The sequence below is a fragment of the Etheostoma cragini genome, chromosome 15, assembly GCF_013103735.1.
Source record: "Etheostoma cragini isolate CJK2018 chromosome 15, CSU_Ecrag_1.0, whole genome shotgun sequence".
NCBI classification, from domain to species: domain Eukaryota; kingdom Metazoa; phylum Chordata; class Actinopteri; order Perciformes; family Percidae; genus Etheostoma; species Etheostoma cragini.
Genome location: NC_048421.1, coordinates 14,390,071 through 14,410,839, shown reverse-complemented (window position 1 = coordinate 14,410,839; position 20,769 = coordinate 14,390,071). Strand labels below are relative to the sequence as shown.

General features: G+C 39.9%; 1 protein-coding gene across 1 annotated transcript; it reads right to left on the bottom strand.

The window, feature by feature from the left end:
* Positions 1-1,858: 1,858 nt before the first annotated feature.
* On the bottom strand, positions 1,859-18,554 carry kcnh4a (potassium voltage-gated channel, subfamily H (eag-related), member 4a). Its single transcript, XM_034894758.1, has 16 exons — positions 18,087-18,554; positions 11,037-11,270; positions 10,592-10,723; positions 10,307-10,440; positions 9,683-9,929; positions 8,421-8,578; positions 7,354-7,561; positions 6,824-7,018; positions 6,537-6,736; positions 5,313-5,562; positions 4,991-5,205; positions 4,847-4,885; positions 3,725-4,092; positions 3,552-3,631; positions 3,208-3,284; positions 1,859-2,951 (listed from the first exon to the last, which is right to left on the bottom strand). Exons 1-16 carry the CDS (start codon positions 18,160-18,162, stop codon positions 2,031-2,033), a joined length of 3,534 nt encoding a protein of 1,177 aa, XP_034750649.1. The 5' UTR covers positions 18,163-18,554; the 3' UTR covers positions 1,859-2,030.
* Positions 18,555-20,769: the final 2,215 nt, after the last annotated feature.

Sequence of the window (20,769 nt, the reverse complement as noted above, 5' to 3'; positions counted from 1 at the left end):
TTACCCAGATCCCTTTCTAGTTTCTCACCTTCTAGTTTCTAGTATTTATTTGTCATGCAAGGGAGCATGCAGTTACCTTGTGTTTGTTTTAGTTGCTTTGTCGCCAATGGTTACGTGGGCTTGTTGGTTATTTTTTTGCTGCTACACTACAGTTGTGATGAACATGTACAACCAGAGAAAAAAAAATCAGACGGAAGGGGGAATATAACTCAATTTATTTAATCTCTTACTGTACCAGACAGACATTATAACCATGATATAAATCACTCTGACAATCACTCATGGCGAGGACACAATGAAGCATGCTAAACTAAACTGTTGCTAAATCAAAGAGATGAGCTGACTGTGGCTTCACCCAACACTTTGGTTCCAGAGATCACCACCCACCACTGAAGTGATGGGTGAAGTCTTCTGTAATAACAATTTCTTGACTGGAAATTCTGTACTCTGGAATTTGTATAATGAATAATGCATTGTTCTGAATTTTAATAATAATAATTTATTAATTTCACACGGGAAATGACAATGTTTTTACTCTGTTGTTAGAACACACATGCAGAAATGGAGAGATGTCAGAGTGATGGACAGTTGCCCGGAGCAGCTGGGAGTTTGGTGTTTTGTGTCGTGAACTGGCACCTCTCCAGCCACCAGTTTACCACCATACTTTGGTCTGTATGGGGAATTTTACTTTACAACCCTCCGATTCCCATTCCAACTCTCAATCCAAGAGACTGAGCTGCTGCCACCCTTTGGCCCGCCACTTCAATGGTGGGTGATAATTTCCAGATCCCAAATGTCGTGAGAAGCCACAGTCAGCTTATCTCCTTATTTTACTGTAACTGCAGATAAAGTGATAATAGAGAGAGTCCAACTTGATGTTCTTCATCATGTTTCTGAAAACATTATGATCCACCGGTTGTTCTTGCCTGATATTAATATGCAAGAGCTGTTTGAGAGCAATCAGAAGAGGTTGTGGAAGGTTCAAATCTTGTTTAAAGCTTCAAAGCAATAATTTGTTTCTTGTACAAAAATACTTAAAAAGACCCTCAACAGAACAACCTTTTTTTTTCTTCTTTTTTTTCATGGTATTTGGGATTTATAGGATTTCATGTTAAGTGCCACATGATTAGATTTAACAGGTCTGTATGCAGTAGGGAGGGGTTTCAGTGTGATTGAGTTTCTTATCTTCTCCAAAAGTGTTTGTAAGTTGTAAATCATTAATAACATGGACAACAAGATTTAGAAGTATCAGAAATGTCACTCGACCAGGAAGCATGAGGCCAAGGCTTGAAACATTGGCCATGGAACATATGGCAAGTCTCTGGAGTGCTGTTAAAACCATGCTGTTTGGGTATTTACTGCATGACTAGATAGCCAGAGTGGGACCATGGTCGGGTGAGTGGTCATGATTTTATGAGGCCTAAAATAACAATGTAGAAAACTTATAATTAAAATAAAACCTTAATGCAAATGTGCAATGCAAAGTATTGGGATTTTCTCCATCAACTGTACAGTATCACTCCTTTCTTTTTTTCTCAGTTTCAAGGTGAACAATCAGATGAATATCATATTCAGGTTTGTGCCACTGTGCTGTGTGTGATGAAATGTCAGCCTTTTGTGGTTTAACCCCCTGTCACCACTGAGTGGCGCTGCATGCCATGGTTTGGAACTTGCATCTCAAACCACTGTGATGACAGCAGTGAAAATATGTACAACATATCTCCCTTGTGCTAATGCTTTTCAGGGTACCTGATAACTTGCTTTTTATGAATATCTATATGTCCCTGTATTGAACGTTAAAAAGAGAGTGTGTGGTGCATGTCCTGCTATTATACCATGCAAAACTTAAATACACAAATAATTTACAAAATGTTTCATTCAGTTTTGGCAATCGGGTTTCAGCAGTAGTTTGTGCATTTGGGCAGGAAACATTTTAATTGGTGGAAAGCATTTTTATCCTACAGTAACACAACAAAATACCTGGGTCATCAGTGTGAGCTCTGTATTCCCTCCACGTCCAAGAGAGGTGGTTAAACTTCTACATTTGGAGTACTGATGCATGTATCTTGAGATTCAATACTGTCTGTCCTCTCTTGATACAGTGAAGCTCTACAGTCTCTGTCTGTTACCTGACCCAGAAGAGAAGATGCAAGGTCCTGTGTTAGGTGGACAGGGCTGGATCCTACTGGGTCATTTTGCCTGGGGCCAATGATAGAGCCCTGGTGGCTCTGGTTGTTCCCTATGAATGTTGAAGTATGGGCCGCTGAAGGGGTGACTGTGCTGAAGGTAGTGTGATACTGCGGCTGGCCTGTCTGGGAGTGGAGGACTGGGGCGGTCTGATTGTGATTGGGATCAGAGTTAGTTTGAATGCTCAGAGATGGACGGGCGTAGCCATAATTACCTGGGGAACACAAAGGGTGAGAGTTGCTCATTGTGGGAATAGAGACGTTGTATGGCACCTGGGTGGCCTGAGAAAACACTGGGAAGCTACTGAAGGCAGAACTGAGGCCCAGGAGGGATGGACCACCTCTGGCATGCGGGTGGGTCATGTAGGGAGAGTTTGGTGTTGTTCTGGCTGCTTGGAAGGCGTACTGGCTCTGTAACCTATGGACTGGGGCCCCTTCTCTGTCAGAGCAGCACAGGTGTAAACAGGATGGCACAGGACTTGAAGAGTGCAGCAAGTCGGGACTTCTGCCCTGGAAGGGCATGCCACTGCAGCTCCAAACATTTCTGGTAGGGTGGCTAATTGATTCATGATGAGGGTGAAGACCAGTGGCAATATTTAAAGGGACATGGGGTTGAGTCACACTAGGACTGGGAACCATCTGTATGCCACAAGAATATGTGGAATCTGGAAGGGCATGGAGCATGGCCACATGAGACTGCATGAAAAGCATTATGTTGTGGAGCTCCTTGGCCAGGTTGGATACTTCTTGGTTCAAGTCGCTCACCTGAGAAGAAAGAGAAAAGTTGGTACCAAGAAATGTCTGCCTCTTAATAATTATAACTCTTAAATGACAAAAAAGCAGTAATCAACCTGGTGGAAAATGATAAAAACACTTAAAATTGGACTGTATTTACTTCTTACAGTACCTTTAATACGGTCACCCAAATTCTATAACCCAAAAATAAAAATTCACTGATATAGCCATCTAATTTGTATTTCACATTTTTATCTTACTGAGTTGTGTCTAATATTGACCATACCTCTTTGTTCAGTTTGCTGATGTTCTGTCTCACTACCTCTGTCTCTAGAAGCAGGTTAGCACTCACGTGGAACTGGTCTGAAAAAGGATGAAAAACAGAGCTATACAAAACAGCTGATCTTAGATAACCCTCTACTTACAGCATGTAACATGACATCTAACGGGCAGGTACTCCTTGAATATAGAGAAACAAAATCAGCCACAAAGTGTCATTCCTGTGTTGATTCAACCATGCATAATTTAGAGTTAAACATTTTTTCCTTAAGTGTTTTTAATTAAGATCTTTGCTGTGTTAATTCAATGTAGTTAATTTTTCCTCCATTGTGCAGTTTGCAGAGACTTTACCTGTTACATTGGTCTTTGTGTCACTCGGCTCTATGTTAAATTGAAATGTGTGATCATTGTCCTCAATTCCATCCACAACCCTAGCAGAGACACAAATCAGTGTTACATAATGTTAAATAGATGCAAAAATGATTACTGAATTGTATTGGGGGTGAGCAGGATGAACAGGTTACCTGGGGCTAAGGTTCAGTGGACTGATACAAGGCAAGGATGGCATGAGTAGACTCGCCGGCCGATCGGTTAAGCCTGGGTCACTGGAAAGACTGGGCAAAGGAGAAGGAGAGAGCTCCTGATTGGCAATTGGCTGAGGAGAGGGACTCCGGCCTCTACCGTCCTGAACAGGTGACCGAGTGATGTGGAGTGCATTGATGTGGCGGAACTCCTCTCCTAACAGGCTGCTGAGGCAGCGTTGACGAACAGGGCTGCTGATCCCGTGGAACAAAGGCAGTCTCCTCTGCTGAGAGTGGCTCATGTCCTGTCCATGTTCATTATCATCTGCCTCAACAATATAGGGTAGTTTATGGCCCGTGGAAGCATGAGGCTGAGGAGACAATGGATGTAGAATTAGACGTTTTCTTTGACATGTGAAAATGAATGGAAGCTGCAAGAGTTTATTTGTTATGACAATATACACATCACATCAGTGTACAATTAGGGATCAAACGTACCTTAGCAGAGCCTACCATTTAATGTAAGAAATGAATACTGTCTTTCTGGTTTCAAATATGGTAAATAATGCACATTTGCATGTACAGAAAGTGCTGTATCAAAATATAAAGGTAGAGCTTTCTCCTTTGCAACAGACCATAAACATCTGCAGTCTTGTCCCTTTGGTAAGTGAACTGTAGATCTTATTGCAAGTTAAGTTTCTCTTGGGGCAAATCATACGTTGTGTGCTCAGAAACCTGAATTAACGAATGTAGCAAAGCCTTCTTTGCCTCTTCTTATAAAAGTGTTGTCTTACTGATTTGTACAGTGTCATACAGGCTTTTTTAAGACGCCTTAAGGTAAATCGTGCACTCATTTTTAGATTAAAGTTGAATCTCTTGAGACCCTAATTGGTCTTGTCTGTGCAGTCCACATATAAGCATACTTATATCATATCCATCCTTATATCAGATATTTATAAGAATTCAGGCAGTTACTGTGCCATTTTCCACATCAACCACAACAGTTCTGCATTTTCAGAAAGGCACTCTAATGCCTTAAGATGGAAACACATAGTGTGGTACCTGTCAGCCAGATGCGTCAAGCAGATGAAGGCTGAAGTAATTACCTTAGTGAAGTGCACATACCTGTGACAGTTTTGAAGACCATGGATGCTTTGTTGCTCCCTAGAGGTATTGAAGTCAAAATTAACGAGATACTCTTGAGCAGAGAAAATAAACACAGATGCATTGGAATTTCTATGTGTCTCTACGTGAGAGCAAATATCTTACATCAGCTTTACTGCCCTCTCTCAAGTTGTAGGTAAGGTTGTGGTGGATGTCAGAACTGAACCGGTTGCCGTACTCCGGGTACAGCTCAAGGACCTCCCTCAAAGCTCGAACACTGATGTACTGCAAGTCACAGTAGGTCAGCGCCTTTACGTCTGCATTGGTCTTGATCACCTGGTCCTGTTCAGGGAGATCAGCCCCAATAAGGTCACCTTTTCCTATAGGGAGTGTCGATTAAAACAGAGGGGTTACAACAAGGAACAACGTATCAGAAAGGTGCAGAATGAAGAAGAGAGGACATGGTGCACACTTGGTGCACACTGACCCAGGATGGCAAGCACCATGCCATCTTTCAGAACCTCCAGGGAGCCAGAGCAGACAAAATAGTTGGCTTGTAGGGCATCTCCATGACGTATAAGATATTCTCCAGGGGCACAAAAAGAGGTCTTGATGTGCAGGGAAAGGGAGCGCAGACACCCTCTGCCGGCTCGCTCAAATACAGGCAGCTGCAAGATGTCTTTGTTCAGGTGCATGGCAATATCAGCTCGCAGTTCATCTGGGAAGTCATGCAGCAGCTAAGAAAGGACATTAAAGATAAGTCTTCAATCATCACGGATCTGCTACAAAGCTTCAGGACATGCAAAAGAGCCCCACCTCTCTAGGTGATCTAAGTGTGTCTTTATATTGATGTGTTTCCCGACTAAATACTTTTACACAAATCTATGACACACAAACGTCCACGAAAAAGATGAAAAGCGTTTCACTTTAAAAGAGCAAAAGGCTGCATACAGTATATTTAGAAAATTATTTGATTTGTTAACACTGTGAGATGTTGTGTATTTATTCATAAGCTCCATTAGGAAATGCCTTTGTTTTAAAACTTACACAAACTATACTCGTGTAGCTCTATTTAGGAGTCTCTCGCTCCTCTAAATAAATCACATGATTTAGCTCCAAAGGGGGTTCTATGTTAAAATACTCAGACTACTCCTATGAATTAGATATTTTCGCCAAAAAAAGGGACAGATTGTTGTTTTAAAGGTTTATCCCTTCACATGACATGCCAAGCTGCTTAGTATAAACAGACAAACGGTGTTAAGCCAGCACGTTCTCAAAATCAGTGGCTTTCTGTTACATTCAGCAGTGAATTAATTATCCACAGATGGTGGCAGTGAGGGTGTTAATAAGTATTCTTTCCATTTCAACTCGTACTCTTTAGTAATTACAGGAAACATCTCCTAGATTGGTTCTGGCATTTGTTACTGAAGTTCTATTTGCAACGAAGTGCCGTCTACATTAGAAAATGGAACAAGACACCAGAGAATTTGAGGTGACCCACATTTTAAGGGTGACATTTCTGAATGTAGACTAGCACCCACATACAATGTACTTTTCTTCACAAAAAATACATTTGCAGCCCACACATTTGACATTTCACATATTGTACAGTTACTTAAAAAGAGACAAGCAGAAAAACATTTCTTATTAGGGCTAAAATGTTCAAAGATATCACAGGCAAGTGGTTGCTAATTCTTGATTCCTTACCCACCTCATTGGCATTAATGCCATTGTTGACAGACCAGGTTGACTGAAAGTACTCCAGCATCCTCTGCTTCAACAGCTGAGGCAGCCGATGCACACGGATGAAGTCCTTGAGATCCTTCATTCGGGTGTGGTAGAGAGAGCGGCGTGAGTACATGCGCTGGATGATGGCTGTCACATTGCCAAAGACCACTGCGTGCATCAGGGCTTGAGGTGGGAGAGGGAGTAACATGATGATGTACTCACAGCGTTTCTCATAATTCTAGCAATTTTTTGTGACACAAGTGAACTCACCACCAATGAGCATAATGCAGATGGAGAATATTTTCTCAGCGTCTGTATTAGCACACACATTGCCAAAACCGACACTGGTGAGGCTACTGAGAGTGAAGTAGAGAGAGGCGATGTAGGCGCTGGTGATGGAGGGACCACCTATGGTGCTGTTGATGAATGGTGTGTCCAGACGCTTTCCCAACTCCTGAAGCCAGCCTGGTGGACAAGGTCAGAAGAAAGCTGTTTAAGACTGTAAAGGCCTTAGGTGACTAAACTAACACGTCTGCTTTAATAGATGACCCTTTTTCCTTTGGTAGGTGACATAATGTAGAATGATATAATGCATGACTGGTGATATAATTTATTTAGTCTGTGACGCGAACTTCCTCCAGGCTGAGAGGAGACAAGCATGACTAGAGATGTGCAGTACTGTCCCTTTGTGGTTGCCAAGAGAGACTAAAAATGTCTCAGCAGAGCTTAATGAGTGAGAAAGAACATCACACTCTTGATTTAGTAGTGTTGGAGCTGTCATACACTCACACTTTGCTCACCTATGTCCCAGGTAATGGGGTCACTGCTTTCTATCTCCTTGCGTCCGATGACATACCAGACACAAGCCATCCAGTGAGCCAGCAGAGCAAACACAGACATGAGCAGGGTCAGGACCACAGCGCTGTACTGGGAGTAGCGATCCAGTTTCTGTAACAGGCGCAGCAGACGTAGCAGACGAAGCGTCTTCAACAAGTGCACCAGCGAGGTCTAGGCGAGTAAAGACAGAAAGAGAGAGCAGAACATACAAGTTGGATCCTTTTGTATCACTTTTCTTTTTTTGTATAACTTCTTTTTCCACACATACAGATTCAACCCACACTTGTTCTATTAGATAGATTTGTTGCCGTGACCTGTGACCCATCCTCCTTTTTTCTCACAACCTTCATTTAGAGTATTTTAATAGCCTCTATTGTGAAGCTTTTGCTAGGAATTTAATGTTCTTATTAGCAGTAAAGTTGTAATCCAAAGTCATTTTAAACAAAACCAAAGGCTCAGAGTAGTTAGAGGCCAAGCAAGTTTATTTGTATAGCACATTTACATAAGATAGAAAGGTATTAAGAAAAGATGTAAAAGAAACACAAGGACAACATGAAATGTCACACAAACAGAGAATTTTAAGGAGAGTCAAACTAAATAAAATAAAAGATCAAAATAAACTACAAAAACAACAAGATAAACAGTAGAATAAAAATGACAGCCTGCAACAGTGCATTGTAAGATATACAGTACATATACATAGAACAGAGTACAGACATTAATTAGCGCAGTGCAATGGCAAACAGAAAGGTTTTAAGCACTGATGACCTCTCACAAAGACAACTCTTGTCTTTGTGATAGGTCTGCACCAAAGTAAAACTTATCTTTGAGAAGTACTAGTGTTTCTCTGGAGAATAAACTGAAGCGAGCAGACAAATGAGAATGCTCAGTGAAGTGGTTGAAGAGGGATAACGTCTAGTCTAATGTTCTAGCGGAACAGCACAACTAAAAGTTAGTGGTCCGTCTAAAAAAAAGTATAAAAACCTTTGGGGCACACTGTACTTCGAGAAATGTAAAGCGATAATCTTACCACTGTGATGTTGAAAGCATAGAGAAGGTCAAAGGGCAACGCTGCGATTAGATCCACAAAGAACCAAGTGGTGCAGTAATGGAGATAGATGGAGCGGGCGTCGTACACCACCTGACCCGACTGACTCACATAGGTTGTATGGAAATTCAGAATAATATCTGAAAAAGAGAGAAGCACAGAAAATGTATCACACAACAGAAAAAAGAAAATACACGTTTGTTTTTTTTAAATTGCATTGTGGTATTAGATCCAAGCTGGGCAGATTGGTAGTTTATTCAGACTCTAGCTCAGGTACATACTAAAATAATTCAAGTAAATTAATTAACAATAAATACTTCACAATTGTAAAATTGATTACTCATTTGTAGCTTACTAGGGAAAAGACCAAGTGTTAGTGATTAAATCACAATACGCCTATTAGCTAATCTTAAAACAATAGCTGCAGTAACTATTACAGATGCAAACATTTCAAACCATTCTTCGGATATTGGGGGCAAAACAAAATTGCTGCAAGAGGTGAGATGATGTCGTTTTTAATATTGCAGTACATAAGTACTGTATGTTGTGCCAGTTGTTAATTATTTGAAAGTAATTATTCATTAGAAAAAAGTTCTACATTGATGATGATAAAGACCATTAAATTGCCGGCTAAAAATGGACGTTAGCAGTATTTCCTAGCAAACATTTGACAAGTACTGCAACATGTCAAAGTCTATTACGGTTTCACATGATACACTCAAAAGACAAGTTCTTCTTTTGTTATTGCAATTAGATAGATTGGAGAGTGTTCATGAATTTAAATGAAGCTGGTTCATGGACAACCATTTGTAGTAGTTCTTCACTGCAAATGGTTTACTGTTACAGAAAAAGAAAAGAAGAGCATGTGATGCCAGGTGAGCAAAATCTTTCCCCAGACAAAATTGTTGAGAAAAAGGGAGTCAGAGAGCCTCATGACATATGTGCTATCACACATTCATTTGAAAGGAAAAGTGGGACGAAGGGAGAGAAATCTTATGATTCGTAACCTGGGGCAACAGAGACACCCTGAGTGGGTGATGAAAGGATGGGGGGGGAGTCGGGGGTTGGCCATTGACAGGGAAACCACTGCAGCTGCACCTGGAAATACAGTTGTTCTTACTTGCATGATACCAATTATGTATCACAAAGATATTTGAACACAATCACCTACAATCTGGAGAAAGATGTGAGTGTAGTGCAAGCATACAATGATGAGGGAAATGTTTTTATCAATTACATCATACCAAGTATGAAGAGCATCTCCACTGCTATGTCACTGGTTCTGCGGCTGAAAAGTGAGTGATGGTGGCTGCCCTCATCATGACTGACAAAGCAGATGTCATAAGGCACGGCGACAGCAACGTAGAAGGTCGCCAGTAGAATCAACCAGTCCCACAAGGCCTTGGAGATGCTGTAGTGTAGCAGGATGAAACGGGACTTCTTAACAGCTGCCACCTTGTACTCAGGCAGAGATGGTTTCTGAAATATACTCTGAAAGACAAGTGCACATGTAAATCACATACAAATCCGGAAAGCATCGTGAAATTGAAATCTGTGAAAAATGGAAGGCATGAGGTTTCAAACTGCACTGCTCTCATTTACATCCCCCTGTAGTTCTGAGTCAACAGTTGGAGAGAATTTACTTAACAAAAGTGCTTGGATAATGTGCCACGGCCACCTTGAACCCTGCTGTATACTGAGTTGTTTGGATGAATAAAACTCAAATGTAAAAAATGTAAAAAAATTATAAACAATGTGCATTTTCTTTACCGCCAACTAAAGTAGTGATAGCTTTAATGACCTCAGCAAAAAACACTGTTTTTATATTGTGGATATAATGATCTCATGATCCAGGGGAATGCACTCACACTGGTCAGTTTCCTCTTGCCCCTCTTGGTGAACAGGTTGGTAAGGTTGTGCAGAATAGTCCTCCCCCCCTCTCGAGCTTGAGAAAAGTGCAATCGATTCCTTTTCCTACTCTGGTGAGCAGCCTCTGACACACCTGTGAGCAAAACCACAATTGCCATTCAGTGTAACTGTGCAGTATTCCATTAAGCTTTGAATTTTATAAATGAATGTAACAGCATGACTTGTGAAGACGAAATTAAAATGGGACATTTTAAAGCTAGGAAATGCTTGTAGCCAGGGCTCACCGTCTCCTTGGCCGCAGGGATGGCTTTTCCCATATGATTCACTGATGTCTTTAAAGGACAAGAGGAACATCACCACTTCACCTTTCTCATTTTTGATTGGCACAATATCCAGGAGGCACGGAAATGGATTTCCTGTGGATATTAAACAAGTAATTACACTGAAATTATCCCACAACAAAACAGCTAGATAGCTCTTACCCCTAAATTGATGATTGGATTTCTATTAAAACTGGAATAACACTTTTCTATCTTTCTGGTAGCTAACCTCTTCTTGTTCTCTTGTGTGTACATTCTTTAAAGAAAAACTGTTATCACAAAAGTGAAATTTATGACATCATCAATTCTCTGATACTTTAAGGTTAGGTTTATTTACAATGGTAAAACATCTGTTTCAGAGTGCATGGCCAACTCCACCTAAGGGTGATCATGTGCATGTGATCCTCACCATTTTTCCTATAGAAGCAGACTTCTCCCTGGTACGCCTGCTGGCACTCCAGAGCTTTGACCACCTGTTGGATTGCACTCTCATAGGTCTCGGCTCCATGCAGGAAGCTGCAGGTGCATGTTTTCTGCATCACCTCAGTCCGAACAAAGCCGGTCAGCTCACAAAACCCGTCAGAGCAGTACACAATTGGGTAGCCATGATGACCCTGAGCATTTCCCAGTAGGAAGTTACTGTCTGCAAGAGAAGAAATACAGGTACAAGTTAAAGTTACTGTGTGACCCTAAGGAATAGAAAAGACTGATTGAACAACAGGCAATATTGTGCGTTTTGCTTACTGCACAGCTGTAGCGCTGAAAGAAACAAGACATTCAGAGATGGCTACCAGGTTGTGTTCTCGCTCCCCACTTCTTATGCACACTTCACTCCAGATTTGATTTTTTTGTTGTTGCACCAACAGAAAACATTTTTTTCTTTTTCTAAGTCATTCTGTCTGCCTTCAGCTCAGAGCCATTTAATAGTCTATCAGAGAGTGCTTTGAAGTAAGCTGGTGTGTGTGAAGTCTAAGGACAAATGCAGGGCTCCAGCTGGCTCCATGGGGGACCTGTGCCTCTATAAGGCTTTGACCCTTAATTAGCAGGCGGAGCTTTCATCCTGTCTTTCGAATTTTACACACATATTTTCAAAGATCCATCCATTTTCTGTTGCTTATCTGGGGTCTTGTCACGGTGGCAGCAGGCTAAGAATAAGTTCTACGTTCTGTGTAGCTTGCAATTGATACCACACAGACTAGAACCGTAGCAAAGGGTTGTCAGAACACGTTAGGACGTGGTGTTCATGGGAAATGTAGGCTTAGTCCTACAAGCAGTGTTACCAGATAAAGATTACGTTTCCAAGCCAAACACACATAAAACTGCCCAAATTTCTTGCCAGAAAACAGACCAATCTGGCATCAGTGAGCTTAACTTTGCAATGTTACTAGGCAAAGTTTGTTTTTAGCCGCATTTGGAGGATTGACAGATGTTAATTTAAAGCCCTGCAATCCAACTTCAACACTAATTATCTTCTAAAACGACCAGAAAGTTAAAGCAACACCTATCTAAAACAAACTGAACAAAAACTGAACATTAGAACCTTCGGGTATGATTGCAGAACTTTTGTATTAGACATTAGTTTTATCCATATGCATATGCATGCACCTTGTAAACCTGCAGTTGCCGGGCAACCAGTTGAGACTCCAAGAAGTAACTTGTCCTCCTTACCCAGAAATAGCACATAACTCCCTGTATTCATGCACGTATTTAAAAAACAACATGGGCCTAAAAAGTATCAATGAGTAACCCGGTATTTAATAGTTGGTAGGCAGATTTTGATGCCTTTAGACAGAGACAGTCTTGCCGTTTATTCCCAGTTTCAATCTTACACCTAAGACAGTTAGACTTTCCTCAAGTCTTAGCACAATAGCAAAAATGAGAATGTCTGAAAAAAATTCCCTTTAAGATGTTCTACACATATTTGCAAGTAGGCATTTTATTTTTTGTGACAATCTTATTTTGAAATCTGTCTTTGACAATACTTTGGAATTGAGTTAAAAAGCTTGTTGCTACTAAGATGACATTTCTATGTATTTTGTTTATTTAAAAAGATGCTTTACTCCTTTTTTATTACTAATTTTGGCACTGCAAAAAAACTTACATTGACCCGTGTTTGTCTTTCAAACTCAGCTGAGAAGAATATTTTAACTAACATTTTAATATTCAGTTATTACATAACACATGCTCACATAAGGCAAGAGAGAATACGTCTCGGTCTAAAATATGTTTTTCTGTATGTGGAATAATGATGGAGATGTCCAGTTTTGTCAATTCAGAAAGATACTTGAAATGAAAGCACTGTTGGAACATTGAAGAGTAATGTTAGGACAAGAGGTGTGGATAATGAAACTGCAACTAGACTCTTTTATGTCTCTTTTGTAATAAAACACAAAATAGTTATATAACAGACTATTTCTTTAGATTCATGTATTAGAAGGGCTGTGACAGACTGCCGTGTTAATTTAAAGAATTTATCTAGAAATAGCAAGGTCAAGCAGTACACCATGTGTATGTTGTGTGAGTAATCTACCTCATTACAAGCTACTATCTGCTTGAAAAATACAGAGCTTGGAAATAAAGAAGCCTGCCAGATTTAATATATTCTTTATAAGCTGCCGAATGTTTTAAATATGGGGCTATGCACTCCAGGGTTTAGGAGAAAGCAAAATATCATCATCATTTACTGACTAATGCACGTCAGGTTTCACTCATCTCCACGTAACCCTAAATATCCCTTCAATAGTTAGACAGATGAACTGAGCCCATTAATGATGTCTTCTTTCATTATTTGTTCAGTCACTCTCTGAATGCAAGCTGATTCAATTTCAACATATTCAACTGCAAAGCACTATAACGATGAGCTGCAAAGACAACATTGAACACCTGTACTGCAGCCACATATCACATAAAAAGATGCTTTGTTATCTCCCTACAGCTAGGACAGTAAACACTGACTGGTAATACCACATGCAGCTGGTGTAGATTCACCTGATTTAGTTTCTAATATTTTTAAACCAGAAAATAATTAGCAAGAAGGCAGCATGGAGGGGGTGTTAACAAGTGTCCATTCCAAAGAGGAAAAGACATGTAATTAGTAATGTGTGGATATTTTCTACCTGATAAGTGTGCAGTTTATCTCTTGTGAAAGTAAATTAAGATCTGTGCACGCTCTTGTTGCCATGGCAATTTGTGTCAAAAAAATAAAACGTATGCCAATGCAGCATTTTGCATCTACAGTGTTACCAAGACACTGTGACCCGTGAAACACAGATGAACCCATAAAGAATCTGCAACAGTGGCCTTGTTCTGATTTGTACTCAACACATGTAATAGATATGACTGACTCTGATTGCTGAAGTGCTTATGAATGAGAGAGGATTTAGTAAAATTACTTTAAAACTGGAGCCCTTTGAGCCCCTTAAGCAGATATTCTTAAATCATGTGATCACTTACACTCATCAATTTGATCAATATTGATGCAAATCAGTCACATTACTCTCTCGACTGTGATCCTCTCGAGCAATGGTATGTCTTAATCAGATCCCTCAAGCCCCTTACATACCAACCAGACTGCTGACAATCTGCAGAAAATGCATTTGGACTGATCACTCTCCCCAAGTTGGTCAAAAAAGGGCCTCGGAACACACCAAAGCAGAGAAACGTTATGTGTCCCCATAAGAGCTGGCGCTAATCTGTGATCAGTATGCCAGACTGTCATGGCGGCTTGTTCAGAATTCAATCTCATATTTTACTAAAATAGATCACTGAAACATGTTTCTGAAAAAATTTTAAGTGATAAATAGGCCATGCAGTTGGTGAATCTATCTTACTTTCAGATTGACAAATGTTAGTTTTTTTCATCAGATTTTGAGAGACTTTAGTCACGCTCCTTGTTTCCGGGTTAGCACTCTACCAATCAGATTGGTCATTTGAGTCCAACTGCCGGCAGTGCCCACCTTCCGGCTGAGGATGTCGGGTCGGCCAAAATAAAGGACGACGGCCCCTCCGATGGATGACGGCACTGAACACTTCAAACAGACTTGAGTCACTGACCTCGCCAGACTGTCCGATGGCCGATTATTGGTTTGGTGTGTCATGGCCTTTCCTGGCAGTTGTCAGATCCTGTCTCTAAAATCAAAGTCCTCTATGTCTTCCATCTCCTCTGCTTGTTTCTATGGCTTCATGTTACTCAAGAGAATAGTATGGCTCACACTGACAGCCATGCACGACTGGCCAAACAATTGTGTAAATGTGATTTACCTCACAATCATTTCTTTTCGGTAAATGCTAATGTCAAATCTTAGATAGAAAACAGTGCATGTTGTAAACCAATTAATCAAATTTCTTATTCATTGCTTTCTCAAATACTCTACTTGGCATTCACCAATAACATTTGATTTTTTAAGTGAAAAAACTGTCTCTCAAACACAATGACTCATATTTTAAAGCGTTAATGTGTTTTCCTTAATGATCCATTATGGCACTTATGAGGAGGAGAAACACCTACCAAGGCAGTTGAGAGAAAAACTCTGGACAAGAAGGGATGAAAAAAGCTACAGTACAGTAGCCAAACAAACAAGTATATAGTTATAAGATCCAGGGCTATGATGCTCTTGACCCTGCAGTCCACAAAGTAAAAATGTTGTAATTATACGTGTGTATACATATCTTAAATTATATCATAACTGTTACACAAAATCATCAATTCAATTTTGTATTTAGCTGAAAGTAATTACTTGCATTTGGAGTATAAAGTGATAAAGTGAGGGAGTATTTATTTTTTGCTTTCAAGGAAAATGGCTGAGCAACACAAATTATGTTTGATTGGCTCTTGGCCTCTGCACTGTTAATTTTACTGTAACATTATTTTCCTAAAAAAATATCAGGGCCATTTGAAATCCACCTCAATTCCGCTGAGACCATTCTCCATTATTAATTTTTTTAAATTGTGGATAGCATTTGTTCTGCATGTAGATATAGTATTAATTGGAATAGGTTCCTCCGCCTTGTCTTCAAAGAGATGTCATCATCACACAAAAGGCTTTCCATTACACCGAGACAGATTCAAGCCAGTTTTTCAGATCATCTCTTGTCAGTTGGCCCGTTTACTGTACCTCCCACTCATCTACTTGGTCAGTCTGTCCACTTGCACATCGGATACAGAGGTATTGTGGCAGCTAAGATTGAGAAAATGTCTGCGGTGTGGTTTGTGTATGTGTGTGTGTGTGTGTGTGTGTTTGTGTGTGTGTGTGTGTGAGAGACATGTGATAGGGAGACACAGACAGAGATAGTGTAATCACACTGAATTTGTGAATTTGTCAAGTTGTAAAGGACATGGACAGTCTGACCCATACAAACTCTGTCACACAATGCATCGTGTTCTGCAGTGAGCTGACTTTCTACTCTGTTTATTCTGAGGCATGGTGCTCACTAACAGAGTTGGACTGGGAGGGCAAGAACAAGCATAAAACAACCAGGGTCAACATTAATGGATGGTGGGTGAACATCATTACTGTCAAAGCATGAAAATTAACTACTAATGCCTAATTGTTGGACTCTGTTTAATTATGCATTAGCACAGACCAGTATAATTCATGTGTGTATGGTTTGTGGGGGTGTAGCTATAGTATATATTCAAGTGCAGCATGCTATGGACAAAAAGGTTGTGTGTAATACATTGTACAAAACAAGGAGCTACTCCAAATAGGAGAATACTATTGCCATCTGGGAGGTTCACAGTGGCAACACAAGAGCAGAACAAAATTGCAGATGTGTTTTTTTAAGCTTGAATTTACATTTGAGAAATTATTGAAAGTACTGTGATGCATGATGCATATTTTAATATGAACAAAATAACTGTAGGAATAATGGGGAAATCATAAATACATGTGCTAAGTAAAGCATTGTTTCTTTAGGAACAGTAATGTTTATTTACAAATTGCAATTCATGGCTGTATAATTCTGTAATTGTTGTTAATTTCCTTTAAATATTCGGTAAATGTAAAATGTAAATGTGCTTGCTGGCACAATCCCAGAAGTTATTACATGAGTGACACTGTGCAGAAACACATCTGTTCCTGATTGAGACATCTGTTTTCAGCAGAGTCAAAAACAATTTTTCACCAAACACTTCTGTTGCCTCATTTGCGTGGAGCTTCCATTTTCTTGCAATTCTCCTGCTACCGTTACACCTTGTGTAAGCATGGCACAAAAACACCAAAAGGATATGGAAACACAATGAACAAGATCAAGAAAATTCCAACACTTCTTGCAACAGTCTGCTCTGCCACAAACATAGGACCTAAGGTTAAATGTTGCAGAAGAACAATGCATGTGACTTGATAAAAACATGTAGACATTCCAATAGACAATTATTTGTTAGGTAGATTCAAATTGAAGATGATGGACAATAATAAGCTCTACAGCCCTTAATATTTGCATTTAAAGGATTCAATCAACAATTTGCTGTTATTTTAAAGAAAGACCTTGACTGGCACCGGGAAGGACTTTGGACACTTGGCTCAGCATTGATGGATCTTTGAAGTCCAAGCTATAGATTTGTGCTACTGCCTTCTCACTTCAGTCTGACGTGTGCGTCTTGTGCTGGTCTCCCTGTTAATGCATCTTGTTTGTTTGTCTGTGTGTGTTTCTTTGTGTCTTGTTTGTGAACTGCAGAAATTGTTCTTGCTGTTGTGTTTTTGTTGTTTCTCCCTCATTCCCGTATTTCCTCTCTTTGTTTCAGAGTGAAACATTTGACCGCAAGGAAGGACTGTGAAAAAGTTGCACTGTGCCTTCTTCGGTATGTGCGGTGTACCTTTCTGCGTGTTGTCATCTGGACCATTGTTTTGCGTTTTGGTTTGGCTCTTTAAATTAAAAAGAATTGAGACCTTGACTGAAAAATGCATGAATTTCAACAGTGAAACATCTTAATAAGCAACAAGTGGCTCTTCAGTTCCAATACATCATCCTAGACTGCACTGTCCGTCTCCATTTCTAGTTCTGGTTTACTGTCACAACTTGCAGTCTTATAATTGGATCTCACGACCGTTGGACACTTTTGTCAACAGCAGTGTTTTTCAGTGTCAATCACAATCCTAAACTAGGTTACAAAAACGCCAAAGGCTAAACTCCTAAAAGCTTAACTGGTAGAGTGGCCGCTTTAGAACTGAGAGGAATCTATTTGCAGATGTCACAATATTAATTTAACAACGTGTATCTGGGGAAAAAGTTTGGAACACATGGACTGCAGTATCGTGATGATACTGATTGCCCAGAGAATCAGCACAACTAGTCATCAGATGTACACAACCAAAAAAGGGATGTACTGAACGTCTTGTTGGTTACAAATTACATTTAAACTGCAATTTAGTAATTGTTAACCTTGACAAGTCTTAAAGGCATAAATATTCGGAGACAACTGTAGAGTATCGGAGAAATCTCTTCTACAAAATATACTTACGAGTGCCATCAAAGTGGTTTGCAATGGTGTCCAAGAAGGTGTTTTGTGGAGCAAGGAGGCCCTTCATCACAGGCATCTTTCACTAGATCAGGAGAAGGCTGCAGACTGTCAGACAGAAGTTTCCAGTAGTTCCTCACCATTCCCCAAAGAGGACAGAGAAGAAAAAACACTTTTTCCACAATGCTCTGATGGAGTGCAAGTTGCTCCTTTTCTATGTTGTTGAGAGAAAACCACTGACTTGCATTGTTTCTTCTTCTGCAGAGACCTCAAAGGTGTTCTCTAAAGCTTCTCTGTCAGTATTGAGTCAGGAGCTTTCAGGGTTCAGTTGCGCATCTCTCTGCTCTCAACACTGCTCCAGCATAACAGCGAAGCCTCAGCTTCTCTTCTGGTAGTCGAACTGGTAGGTTCACTCACCATTTTTTCTGCCATTTCCGAGTCCCCCTGCCTCTCTCTCTCTCTCTCTCTCTCTCTCTCTCTCTCTCTCTCTCTCTCTCTCCCTCTCTCTCTCCCTCTCTCTCTCTCTCTCTCTCTCTTGCCCTCCCTTCTTCATACAAAAGCCTGAACCATCTTCCTTTCAACACAGTGAATTTATTTGTTGTCTCTCGCCTTCTCTCTCTTTCTCTTACAAAACCTCCTACATGTACATTTCACTCCCCAGAGTGCTTTTTAAGTTATTTGAAATCACTTGTTTTCTCTATCTGCTCTCTCTTTCTCACTCTTTCTACCTGGGTGTCTTTTCTGAAACGACAAGATTGAAGTTGTTGATAATTATCTGTTGTATAGAACAAGAAAAGAGAGTCTGGTGTACGACAGCGTTGGTTGTTGTGGACATTCAGCAACAACATAGAGGACAAGAAAAACAACATGGTGGTCGGAGGGCAGGTTGAATAAAGAGCCGCACTGGATGATGCTTCACTGTTTGGTTCAAGGACACTACATTACCTCTGCTGCCAAGCATGATATCTGTCGACAGCTTGAGGATCTGAATCACATTATATTTGATGCCTATGCTGTAGGCTACATAAACAAACACCCACATACATAGTCACTGTAACACATGGAGTATAAACCAACACATACACACACACACACACACACACACACACACACACACACACACACACACACACACACACACGCACACACCCACACACACACACACACACAAACTGATGGCATTTCTAAATAGCAACACACACTGGTGTAGCATCTTGCCAATTACCAGTTTCCTCCAGATTTCACGTGGAGAGTAAAGCTGTTGTGCACATCACGAAGACCTGACATTTCATTGATGCATAGGTTATTAAAATCTACACTTCCATGAAAAGGTCGAAAACATTATTACGTTATTTAAGTATCTAAGTTAGCGAGAACAAAAGAATTTGTTTTATAAAATGATCCACGCGAGTCTTTTTGTCAGATTTAAAGTACTAAATGATCAGGAATTTAGCATCATAAAGTATCCCTCCTTAAAGAATAACATGAAGTTTAACTATTATAGCTTATGGTTCTGGGTCACATTGATGCTTTAGATGTTTGAGGCTGTGCTAATTTTTCCTTCTTTATATTTGGTTGGGTAGTTTCATGCACAAAAATGGATGATATTCTATAAAATCCTAATGTGTGTAGTGTCACTGTCTGTTAAGAACCACATATGTCTCAAAAAAGAGAAAAAATAACTGTTTTTGGCTTTGTGAGTTTGTACTGTATATTCCAGCTGATCCCAGAGGAGTTTTACATACTTAATTTAGCTTGAGAGGTACAATAATTTTCTTAACAAATAAAGGGACTCTTCAATTATCAGCTTATCATAAACACTGAAGATCAACACATCTGAAGATTTAGGGTTTTTACTAGACAGGAGTGCTATTAAACACTACCATCTGAAAAGAAACTAATCTGTCATGTAATGGAGTAAAAAGTACAATATTTCCCTCTGAGCTGTGGTGGATTAGAACTATAAAGTAGCATCAAATGAATATAATCAAGTAAAGTACAAGTACCCTAAATTTGCACTGAAGTAGTGCTTGAGTAAATTTACTTAGTTACATTCTACGACTGACAAATGATAACATTAGTATTGCAGCAGTCTTGCAGTGTTGTGCCCCCGAAACTATTCATGTAGGCTTAAAAACAAAAATCTTCTTTTTGGTCTTGGTTAGGAAGTATAAATAGAGCACACAATTGCTCATTGATTTGCATTTTTATCATATCAGCACCATCTTGTGTTCAACTTTATTCACACACTGTGATGGGCTCCGATGTGCAAGCTGTAATAAATCAAAATAGAAACGGAGTGTAAGGGACTATACACAAGTTGTTTGGGTTATTTGGTCAATCTTGTACTTGCTTTGAACCCTCCCCTTTACTTGGAAAGATATGCAGCCTCCTGCTAATAATCCCAAATTAACCAATTTCCAGCTTGACATAGCAGAACTTGCATGTTAGGTGTGGATTTAGCAAAATCATGAAAAAAATGTTGCTGTTTATGGTTACCGTTCTTTTCCAAGCTGTTCTTTATTTTTTTAACCAAGTGATGTAGCCCACTTTTTAGACGGTTTAATCCGTACTAGCTATAGAGATCCATGTCTACAGTTTCTGAAAACTTACATTAAGCTTCTACTATGAAGTGAAGTGCATTCATGCGAAAATTATTAAACAAGTTGGAAGCTTTGTATTTTTT

Coding starts and splice junctions, on each gene's coding strand:
- kcnh4a (XM_034894758.1), bottom strand. CDS start 18,162: ATGCCTGTGATGAAGGGCCTCCTTGCTCCACAAAACACCTTCTTGGAC. Junction 10,724..11,036: donor CTGCTTCTATAGGAAAAATG/GTGAGGATCACA, acceptor TAATATCCACAG/GAAATCCATTTCCGTGCCTC. Junction 9,930..10,306: donor GCAAGAGGAAACTGACCAGT/GTGAGTGCATTC, acceptor CTTGTCTTTCAG/AGTATATTTCAGAAACCATC.